The sequence below is a fragment of the Xenopus laevis genome, chromosome 5L (assembly GCF_017654675.1).
Source record: "Xenopus laevis strain J_2021 chromosome 5L, Xenopus_laevis_v10.1, whole genome shotgun sequence".
Lineage (NCBI taxonomy): Eukaryota > Metazoa > Chordata > Amphibia > Anura > Pipidae > Xenopus > Xenopus laevis.
In genome coordinates, this window is record NC_054379.1 from 31,697,721 (window position 1) to 31,710,133 (window position 12,413).

Below are 12,413 nucleotides of genomic sequence, written 5' to 3' on the forward strand. Positions count from 1 at the left end.
GAAAGAGTCAGAAGAAAATAATTAAAACTAACCTATAAAAATATAAATAATGAAGGCCAACTGAATAGTTGCTTAGACCTGGCCAATCTATAACATACTAAAAGATAAAGGTGAACCCGCTCCTATTTTATGAAATGAAAGTGGAAAAAGGGCCAGAACTTATTTGTCAGTGAGGGAAGTGGCGGAAGCAGCGGGATGGAAAGGCCGCGTCACGGTGCCCGGGCGGAATGATAGTGAGAGGGAACATATGTGACCCTTAAATAAGTCTCGAAAATAAAAGAGAAACAACTCTTCACTCCCTAAATAAAAGAGACCTCAAATGTTCCACACGAGGACCGACAACTGTCCGAAAATCAAATGTACTTAAAAATATAAAGAAAAGAATACCCCGTGGGTAACAACTTAATCAATAACCAGCATACAGGAAGCTCTTAGGTAACACTGACTTATTTGAATTGACTTATTTAATCCTAAGAGCTTCCTGTATGCTGGTTATTGATTAAGTTGTTACCCACGGGGTATTCTTTTCTTTATATTTTTAAGTACCTTAAATAAGTCTCGTCTGATCTCTCCCTCACACGGGCCACACGCTTTGTAATTGGCGCTGAACATTGGCGTTTGGTCCCAGCGCGGGATCGGAGGCCGCCAGACAGGGAGGAAATGTGAGTAGGAAACAGCAGCAGCATCAGCTCAGGTGAGCGCCCAGGAATGTGTATGTGGGGCTCCTGTGTGGGGCGTGTCAGACCCTGACTCCTCCCCTCGTCTTTCCAGAGACAACACTCACTTCCACCTCAGCAGCTGCAGCATCGGCCTCATCTTATTCACAATAATAATAATAATAAAGAGAAGTGAGAGAAACTTCTCTGTAACCCTGTTCTCCCTCTCTCTCTCTTAGTATGGGGGGGCTGTTAATACTAAATGCGTAGGAATCAGTGAGGGACTGATACTGATGCTGCTACTGGTCTCTGTATTAAGTGTAATACAGTGATCCCACTATGTGCCTGGCTGCTGCCTGGGAATACATTGAACTCCCCCTCTCTATAGATACATGCACACAGTATATACTCACTCTCTTCATCAGTCAGTGTAACAAGAGTTTATACGTCAACATTTGAGTTTTCAGAAGGCCTGAGAGCAGAACTGTGTGTAAATATGGTTTTATTGGGGGGCAAGTTGAAAGGCAGAGGGACCTGTAGCAAAGATCTGACCCCCTACACCTCCCTGCTCTCACGTTTTCCTTATATTTGATCTATGAAATAAGCAGGTTCAATGGTGAAAGTGATGTGTGTTACATGTGAATTCTATTCTATGTATGGAAGCGTGAATCAGGTCCGGACTGATAATTAAAATAGGCCCTGGCATTTCAGGTACACAGAGGCCCAATCAGCCCACACAGAGCCCCAAACAGCCCCCACCAGCCCACTAAATACTGACTTTCTATGGGACCTTATAGCAGCCCCTGTGGCATTTGCCAGAACCCACAGATTGCCAGTCTGGGCCTGCGTTAATCTGCACACACTCCTGTTTATATTCACATACATAGATACACTAAATGTGACATACAGTGCTACAATAGGAAAGTACCTTTGCTTGAATGTGTGTAACCCTAGATGCTTGATAAAGGGGGTTACCCCGAAACGTTGCATGCTGCAAACTATTGAATAAAATAGCAAGGGTTTACCCTGCTAGTACTACCTGTGTGCCAGTGAATTTCCTTTTAACCCTAGATGCATGGCATCCATTATTTTTTCCACTATCTCTGTATTATCTGTCTGTCTGTCATCTCTGTCGCTCTCCATATCTATCACTCTCTATATATCTCATCTATCTCTCTATTGCTCTCTCTCACTTTCTCTCTCATCTCTCTCTCCATATCTATCAATCATCTCTTTTATTCTGTTGCTCTCTATATCACTCTCACATCTCTCTCTTTCCCTATCTATCTATCCATCTATCTATCTCTCTCCCGATCTGTCTATCACTTTCTCTATAATCTCTCTTTCCATTTCTATCATCTATTTAACTGTATTGCTCTCTATATCGCTCTCACTCTATCATCTCTCTCTTTCCATCTCTCTCTCTCTTTATGTATCTATGTATCTATCTGTCTGTCTGCCTGTCTATCTATCACTCTCTCTTTCTATATCTCTCTCTATCTATCGTCAATATCTATATGTCTGTCTCTCTCTATCTATATTTATCTCTCTAACAATATCTCTCTCTATCAATATCCATTTCTCTATCTATCACTCTCTATATCTCTCTCCCTATCTGTCTATCACTTTCTCCATCATCTCTCTCTTTACATATCTATCAATTATCTATTTAACACTATTGCTCTCTATAATGCTCTCACTCTATCATCTCTGTTTCCATATCTATCTATCTATCTATCTATCTATCTATCTATCTATCTATCTATCTATCTATCTATCTATCTATCTATCTATCTATCTATCTATATCTATCTATCTGTCTCTCTATATCTCTCTATCATTTATCTATATGTCTGTCTCTATCTATATCTATCTCTCTAACAATATCTATCTATCTCTCTAACAATATCTATCCATCCATCCATCTATCTATCTATCTATCATCTATCTATCTATCATCTATCTATATGTCTGTCTCTATCTATCTCTCTAACAATATCTATCTCTCTAACAATATCTATCTATCTATCTATCTATCTATCTATCTATCTATCTATCTATCTATCTATCTATCTATCTATCTATCTATCTATCTATCTATCTATCTATCTATCTAATACACAAACAGAAACCCATCAAACTTGTCCGGAGTCAGAACGGACGGAGAACAGGAACGCAGTTACAGACGGGAATGTACTATAAGAAAGATTTGTGTTTATTGAAAACTGTATATGACAGTACTGTAATAAATAGACAGAACGAGTCCCACATAGGAATCTGCCCAGGCTGTATATACCTGCACGGAGTGGCATGAGACAAACAGCAATTGGTTTTGCAGAAATAAATATTAACAGCGTTATCGTCGGCTAATATCTAGGTTCTGTTATGGTTAAAAGCATGAAATAAATATTTTCTCCCACAAACAATGAAGCCTCCGCGTGAGACATGTAAACGGATGCGAATCTTGTGGCCAGACCTCCTATGGAAGAAGCGCTCAGTCAATGCTCAGTTTCCATTGATATGATTTGTCTGTGAAGGCTACAATACAAGAGGGAGGCTTGAGCGAGTATTTGGGAATAAAGCATTGGATGTATCCCAGTCCCATTGGGCTTAGTACAAAATAGCAGGGTTAGGTGATCATCGTTATAAAGATCCGTTACACATTGTGAAGCTGAAATATAAATATCTGCTGGACAGTCTCTCTCTCCACTAAAGTCTCTGGCAACACAGGCCCCATAGGAAAGAAGATTTGGATGCAGTTCGGGGGTCAGACTCCTCCAATCTCGCTGCCATCTTTCCCCAGCCAACAGCAGACAGGTACCATAAGGGACTGGACCAAATGAATATGTCATTCTTTCAGCAGCTTTAGTGCCAGAGTCAACTGAATTGTGGGGCACAAATGCTGCTCAATTAAAAGAAAAAGCAGAAAACAGAACAATGAATAAGACTGACAGAACTGATATCACTGGATCAGAACATTCCTTGTGCCTCCCAGTGGCGTCTTTGTAAAAGAAAGTTCCTTGTCAATTATGGGAACCGGCTGCGAAAAAGATTCTTGAATTTGTCGGGGGGCAGGGATCACTGGATGGCACATTTCTCCTCCTTCTTGGCCATTTTGCCTTTATTTTGCTCCAGAGTTCTCTCTAAGTGTTCATCCTCTTCTTCAGCTCTGCAAGGATACAGGGAGAATATTCTTAGCTCCACATGACATTGCCCACCTATATCTAAGCACCAGCAGTTACACTAGTGGGCCCAAACATGTCATAAAGTCACTGGCCCAATATATATACAGTATATATATATATGTATATACAGGGATGGGACCTGTTATCCAGAATGCTCGGGACCTGGAGTTTTCAGGATAAAAGATCTTTCCATAATTTGGATCTCCGCACCTTAAATCTACTAAAAATCATTTAAACATTAATTAAACCCAATAGGAGTGTTTTGCCTCCGACAAGGATTAATTATATCTTAGTTGGGATCAAGTACAAACTACTGTTTTATTATTACAGAGAAAAGGGAAATAATTTTTAAATTTTTTTATTATTTGAATAAAATAGGGTCGATGGGAGGTGGCCTTCCCATACATCGAATAACCGGTTTACGGATAATGGATCTTTCCGTAATTTGGATCTCCATACCTTAAGTCTACTAGAAAATCATGTAAACATTAAATAAACCCAATAGGCTGGTTTTGTCTCCAATAAGGATTAATTATATCTTAGTTTGGATCAAGTACAATGTACTGTTTTATTATTACAGAGAAAAGGGAAATCATTTTTAAAATGTGAATTCTTTTATTAAAATAGAGTCTATGGGAGATGGCCTTCCCGTAATTCGGAGCTTTTTGGATAATGGGTTTCCAGATAACGGATCCCATACCTGTATATAGAAGCAGTTGGACCACACTTATTTAGTATGGGGCAATGGGTATAAAGAAAATATAGGATTTCCCAACTGTATGTTATATAAAGAAAACTGAATATAATCAACAGTATGAAAGGCGATAGTAGCCTTTAATAAACCTCTACAGGGCACGGTGGAAACATTAGGAAGATGTCAGTATATTTGGGAGAGTGGGACTCACTGTTTCTCCTGGGCATCCAAATCTCTGACCAAGGCATCGCGCTTATTAACCAGAATAACCAGTTCATCCAGTAAGAGCTGCTCCCTTCTCTTCTGGGCCTCAGTCTTTTGCCAGTCTACAAAAAAAGGAGAATTTCACACATTTTAGCAGATGACACTGTGAAAGTAACAATTAGACACCGTATAGTCACATTCCAGGAATACAACTGAAGAGGGGGAGACACTGTAGTCAGGTTTGTGCCATGTATTAGGCAGGGGGTAGATCAGGGGGGCACTGTACTTCTGACACTTAGAGGCACATTTATCAAAGGTCGAATTTCAAATTCAAACTCCCATACATTCGAAATTTGAAATGTATTAAAAAAAAGTCTAAATTTTTAAACTCGGATGAATGGAATTGACCCGAAAGCTCGAATCGAATTCAATTCTTATTTTAAAAACTCAATTCGAGTTTTTTCCCAGAAAAAAAGAAAAACCTAGAATGTCAGGAAGGCTGCAAACAACTCAAAATTGATCCCTGGACCTCTCCCATTGACTTAAACAGTAATTTGACAGGTTTTAGGTTATGAAATTCGAGTTCTTAAAGGGCCAGAGTATGATAAATTCCGTAAATCGAATTTGATTTTTTTTTTTAAAAAAAAACTTGAATTGGATTTGAATAACTCCCTAGTTGAATTTGACAGTTTTGACCATAAAATTCAACCCTTGATAAATCTGCCCCTTACTGTACGTTACTGGAGGTGTGCCCTCACTGCACTATTTATATACTGAAAAATGCCCAAAGAGAAGCTGATTCAGACTCTCAGTGTTAAGGCACATGGGTGCTATGCGCTGTGCTTTCATAGAGAGTAAATATTGGGTCAGTAATTATTATGGTGCCAGTAATGAGGCTGAAGGGAGAATGTTTCATGCCCATGTTAAACACTGGCAGAGCTGCACGTTCTGTTGTTATACAGTAACTGCAGACTGAACCGGTATAAGCTCAGTTCTGCTCACTGGCCTATTCCTATCAGGTTAAATACAGCCAACTGCAACACAGCACAACACCTGACCCTTATTTGGATTATGGCTGGGCACATTACACCACGCCGCAGGGTAACGTATAAAACTCTTACACAAAGTACAATGTGCAAAGGCCATGAGAGACACCCACAGAATTCTGTACAAAAGGGACTCATCCCGCATAGAGCGCTGAGCATACAGTTTTTTTACAGTGTACAGCACATTCTATCATTCATAGAACTATAGTCAAAATCATAATGGGAGATGCTATGCTATCTACTTTGGCTGAGGCCATCTCTAAAGGATGGTGCCATACAATGTGGTAGGGTAGATGGTGTTTTCCTGATGAACTGGCACAGCCAAGCAATCAGTATGGCAGCACCTACTCAACCAAAAAGCAATCAGCGATGGAATCTCATACATGCATATTAAGGCTGCACAGTGTATTTAATGGGAATGGTAGGGGCTGGAAGCTATAAAAGGGCACATGATCCACCTATAATAGTCCCATTGAGAACTTGTTTATCTTGGGCTGAGCTCCCCTGGCCGCAGCAACATTAAGAGACCTGCTATCACTTGTGCTGCACAACTTGTTGTTTTTACGGCTCACTGTCAGAATAAAGGGATTGAATAGACCAGATGGGAATATTTAGCAACAGGTTTCAGGCTGCGTTTGCACCCGTGTGCGCTGACCTGAACTACGGAAATATATCTGCTTTGCTTTTCGATAATAGACTGGTGTGTGAACTTGCTCACTGATTGTACAAGGAAAAGTGCACCATCCCTGCAACAATGCACTTTGCAGGCATCATCTCAGCACTAGCTGAATTAGATTGTCAGCATTTGTGCAAGCGTGCCATAGCTGGGGTGATCCTGATTGTCCAAAACAGGAACCACAATAAGGACTATATATTGATTATCATTTAAGATTTTCACATTAACAGGATAAATAAACATGACGGCTAATACCATGCAGACTCGGAAAATGTGCAATAATTTACACAATAGCATGCTGTTTTTCAAAAGAGCAATAACATTGAATGGACAAACTACTGTACATAAAAATAACTAACTAAAAGTTAACTAAGCCAGTGGGGATGTAAAGGGAATCAAAAGAAAGATACAAAGCCAATTTTTTTGGCAAATTTGGAATACCTGGTTATTATTTTACATACGGAGGATAGTGATGTGCAGACCAGCCCAGTACCCACAGTACACCTTCAACTGCCAGCTTCCGGCTTCCACCTTTATAGCGTGCGCCTGTTCGCCCCACCCCTTTTGTGATGTCATTGGCGGGGCGGGTCTTTAAAGGGAAGTCGGGAGCGGAGGGAGGCTGCACGCCAGGAAAAACCCAACCCGCACATCATTAACGAAGGAACCTAAGTATTTGGTTTCTGGTACTGGAGTCGCAGACCTCAAAGTAAGGAGACCATGTAAGCCTGAAGGACTCTCTAGAAATATTCTCTTCTGATTTAACTGTTAAAGTGTCCTGCTAACTATGGGGCAAATTCACTAGAGGGCGAATTTTAGCCAGCGACCGATTCACCACACTCAACACCACTTCGCCAGGCACAAATTCATACCACTACGCTAATTCACTAATATGCGAAGTTGCATCTCAGCAGCTGAGCACTAGCAAATTTTCGCTAGCATTACTTCGGCTGGGCGAGCATTTTTCTCTAGTGTTTATTTCTAGCGCTTAGGTTAATTTGAATAGGACAGGTACCTAAAAGCCGTATGGATGTCTTTATTAGTAATGTTGGTGCAAATGCTTGAAGGGCCACTTTTTCAAACACATGTCCAATGAGCCATAATAAAGACAGAACAGATCCTCTAATGCCCTAGACGTTCAGTAAAATTTGCATCTTAGTGAATTTGCGGAGTAACGACCGTTTGCCAGAGCAAAAAGTCGCCTGGCGATAGGTTTGGAATGAATGCTAGCAAAGTCTTGTTCGCTAACGAATTGTCCCCTACGCCTGTTAGTGAATTGGCGATGTACCTGCAAATTTACGCTAGCGTCGGCCACATTTCGCCCTTTAGTGAATCTGCCCCCTAAAGGTGGCCATAGACGTAACAATTACGATCTTTCTTGGAAAAGATCTTTCCAGGAAAGATAGTTCATTTCAATACACACGTGTAGAGCTGAATCGTCAGATATACAGGTAGATATACAGATAGAAACAATAGAATTCTACCTGTATCTGATGATTCAGCACTAAAAAGGGCCGATGTTTGAATGCCTTCAAAGACACCCGATCAAAATTTTCTGTCCAGCCCGATCGAGTCTTCGATATCGGTCGGCTCTTTTCCCACCATACGCGCACCGAATATCGAACGAAAATTTGTTTTGTACGATATTATCTGTGCATCTATGGCCAACTTAACTTGGTTCAGGTATGAGATGTTATCTGTTATTGAAGGAGACTATTTTTTTAAGCCAGTAGCTTTCTTGGAGGCAGCCAAATCAAAGTTGTTAATGACTTTGCTTCTTGGGAAATAGGTTTTAGTTTAGAAATTGAAAAAAAAAAAAAAAGGAGATAATTTTATTTTCAATCGAGTTTTCAAGAAACTGGTAACTTCCCTTTAAAAATGGCTGACCATAGTGAAAAAGGTTACATTAGGGACAATAGGAAAAAATCTAGTAGAAATGTCCAAAAGGGGTTAACACCCCTTGAATGAAGGCACTGCTAACCTGTGTGTCCCTGAGCTGAGAATGGGTTAAATAGAGTCCTGATTCCCTAGTCAAGTGCCCTTTTGCTCAGCCAGACTGCAGGAGCTTGTAGCTGTCAATCAAGGAGCTGGCTACTCCGCCCCCCTCATTAGGAAGGTAAATAATGGAAAGCAGAAGAAGTGGGTGATGAGGGAGATAGCAGAACAAATGAGTAGCACAAGGGAAACAGGACACCAGCTAAAGAGAAAAAATCCATAGCCAGCAAGTCCAACAGTGTCCTTCCCTCCCCATGCACTTCCCAAAAAGAGTGAGTGTGTGACTGTGTGTGTGTGCAATCCTTTTGGTTTAGTCGCTTCTCTCTCCATTGCCCTGGGCAATCATGTTAAAACTCACATGGCTGCTGCTTATTCAGATAAACCTAACAATGCACACCAGCGGTTACCATGTGAATCTTCACAAACCACACAAGAATGTGCCGGTTCAAATCCCCCTGACCCTCCTCCAAAGGCAAATTTATTCAAGGCAGCACACTGCTCGGCGGCTCTCTGAGAGCCAGTGCTGCGAGTGGGAATTCCACCTTGTATTTACACGTTGCAAATGAGATGCAGCATCATGTCGGCAAAGAGCTCAAGTGGACAGGGGGCTCCTTAGCATGGCACTCGCTTCACTACCGACAGTTAGAAACTTAGGCACTCGGTGCTTGAACTCGCTAATAGTTACCTTCCTGGGCAGCATCACCCTTGGGCACATCCCCTGTATGATAATAATAAACTGTGTGTGTTTTACTCTACTCACATTTGTTTTACAACCATTTACAATACAGGTATAGGATCCGTCATCTGGAAACCCGTTATCCAGAAAGCTCTGAATTACAGAAAGGCCATCTCCCATAGACTCCATTATAATCAAATAATTCCAATGTTTACAGATGATGCTCTGTAATAATAAAACAGCCTATTGGGTTTAATTAATGTTTAAAAATTTTTTTTAGCATTCTTAAGGATATGAAGATCCAAATTATGGAAAACGGAAAACCCAAGGTCTTGAGCATTCTGGATAACAGGTCCCATACCTGTACTATTATCTCCTATCACTTATAATCTTAGAACAAGCAAGAGGCTTGAATATCCTGTAAATGATATCCTTATAAACAGTGCTTATTGATGCCATTGGTTATAATCAGAGCTTAGTGATGTCATTTCTGTCACATGACTCACTGAAATTTGTGTATTATAATTAAATTCAGCTTCATGTTTTTATATAGTCAAGGAACTCCTCGGTAACCTATAACATCCTTATATTTTACAAGAGGGGGTACTTTTTTTTCACTATATAAATGGTGCTTAATGATGTCATCAGTTATAATCTATGCTTAGTGATGTCATTTTGTATCACATGACTCACTGAAACGTATGTACTTTAAAAAATAAAGTACCTCCTGAAGATATTAGAAGCCATCTCAGGGTTCCATGAAATGTATAAGAACTTGGCCTTCGGCGGCCGGGTAATTGTGCTCTTTCTGCAATTACTACAAAAGCAGGATTTTGAGAGATGAGAAATAGCAGGTTTAAACCCACTGAACCCACCTTACTTAAGTTAGGAAATAAGTGTCCATTAGAATAGATGCTGCTGTCTATGTTTTTCAATGCATCAACATTCCAGGCACACACCCAAATTTAATTACAGTACATATTTATGTAGGGCCTTTTAACTCAAGTGCTTTCAATGCTGATTGCTGGGAGTCTGTTTCTATGTAGGTGCACCCCTGTACTGGGTATGGCATTCTTCTTAACTCATGACTCAGGAGTCCTTGTTTGTAGCTTGGCCTTGAACATAATATTTAAAGGGCCAGTATTTGAACTGTAATGTTTCAGCTGATGTATCCTGATGGAGCCAGGAAACTCATGGAGAGCCTTCAATTTTAGATTTCAATGGGAACGGACGAGGTACTATAAAATCAGCAAACAAGCAGATCTTTACCCGATTTGGTCATCAATGTGCCACACCAAATAGGGGTGATCTGATCACTTGGACTCCAGACCAACAAAGAGTTGCTCACTTGTTGGGATTTTCTAACCTGTCCAATAGCTATCTGGCTGAATTTTGGGCTGATAACATGCATGTTGTCAGTAGGGCCCCATATATGGGTCTATAAACTGCCAACTTGGTCTGGAGGGGTCGGTTTGGCAGCTTTTATCAGCCTGTGTGGCCCCATGTACATTGTTCCATGGGTTCCATGTACATACAGGTGGCCTGGTGCTTGGGCTTTTCATTTGCTTTTCTGTATATCAACAATATATTTGCTGAAAAGGTCTATACAAATGTCTATATTACAAAGTGATATATATAATAAATAAAGTACCCCCTATTGTAAAATATAAGGATATTACAAGTCACAGAGGAGTTCCATGACCTTATAAACGCACAAGGCAAAAGCCGAGTGCTTTTATACAGGTCATGGAACTCTATGACTTGTAATATCCTTATATTTTACAATAGGGGGTACTTTATTTATTATAATACACAAGTTTTAGAGAGTCATGTGACAAAAATGACATCACTAGTCACCATTGATAAGGTTATAATTTACAAGATATTTATGGCTTTTGTGTAATATATATATATATCCAAATAGCAAATAAACCACACTCCAGGTCTTTTAAGGTGAAAAAAATCAAATCATATTTATTTCAACGTTTCGGCTCCTAACTCAAGCCGTCCTCAGGTTTCTTTGCTATTTGGATGTATATTATATAACCTGCACCCAGGCGTTTGACATATTTTTGGAGTGCTCCAGGTGGATAGTGTTGTTATATATATAAATATATATATATATATATATATATATATATATATATATATATATATATATATATATATATATATCGATTTGCACATGCAAATTATAAATGAGAGGCTTGTGGAATGCAGAGTATTGTAACGCTTTACAGCAAACAGTGAAACGTGTAGCGGTGTGGGGCTAGAAAATATGCAGCACATAATAGGCTTATTAGTAATGCTTATTAGTGAGGCACAGAAGGGTAAAAGCATGATGAATACATTACATAGAGGGGAGACAAATGAAATTATAAGAAAATGTGAGATAAAAATAAGTGGCAAGAATTCACTGAGGAGGCAATTGACCTGCAAGGCTTGATTTTATTTTGATTGAATGCTTAAAATATGATTATGTCAGATGCACCGTATGTGTTCCACAGTTAAAAGCCATATGCTACTCCCGTGCTAACTCATTGACTGCTCCAACTCAGTATTAGTCGCCAGCCAATCAGAAATGAACTTTGGTACAAGCCAAACGTGTATATTTAATATAGAGAAAAACATTACTGTTGGTACAATTGAGACTTTTTCTAGCTCATTCTATAAAGGAGACATGCGGAAAATAAGGAAATGGAATAAACTTGATGTATTGTTGCTCTCTGTCCAGGCGAGGAAATGAATCAGAAAGAAAAATGATTGTTTCTTAAATTTAAATCCAATCAGTGAAACCTATTAGCTAATTAGAGATTGTATCAGAAGCAAAGGCCCAGTTATGTACACAGGGAAAATGGTACAGTATATTACACCAACTTTCATTTCTTCCGCTCCTTTCAACATGACCTTCCCTGCTCTCCAGACTTAGCAATTCCCTGAAAAGCTTTTTCCAAAAATAATACGAAAGGGCACAGTCGCCTTTTCTCAGCTTTTCCTTATTAATGAATGCTAATTACTAAAACTACCCATAAATATATGATCAGATGAGTGATGGGCCATATTGGGCTGACCTAAATACCTAGCCCTCTGGCCAACTATCAGATCAAATATATATCGTGTTCCAAGGAATGACGCACTCCAGGACTTCATAATGAGATCAAGCAAAGTGAAGTTTATTTGTCAACGTTTTTATATATATATATATATATATATATATATATATATATATATATATATATATAATCCTTGGTCAATGGAATTTCTGGAATAATGTTTAGGCCTGT

The 12,413-nt window shown here is 39.5% G+C and overlaps 1 protein-coding gene across 8 annotated transcripts in view; it reads right to left on the reverse strand.

Annotated features, from left to right (window-relative positions):
• Positions 1–2,850: 2,850 nt before the first annotated feature.
• Positions 2,851–12,413, reverse strand: part of ehbp1.L (EH domain binding protein 1 L homeolog) — a 294,730-nt gene continuing 285,167 nt past the window's right edge. For all 8 annotated transcript variants that reach the window (XM_041562642.1, XM_041562641.1, XM_018262832.2 and 5 more), the window contains 2 exons: positions 4,747–4,861; positions 2,851–3,825 (listed from right to left, as the gene is read on the reverse strand). In XM_041562642.1, coding sequence (XP_041418576.1) covers positions 3,735–3,825; positions 4,747–4,861 — 206 coding nt within the window. In that variant the 3' untranslated portion in view covers positions 2,851–3,734. The remainder of the gene's footprint in view (positions 3,826–4,746; positions 4,862–12,413) is intronic.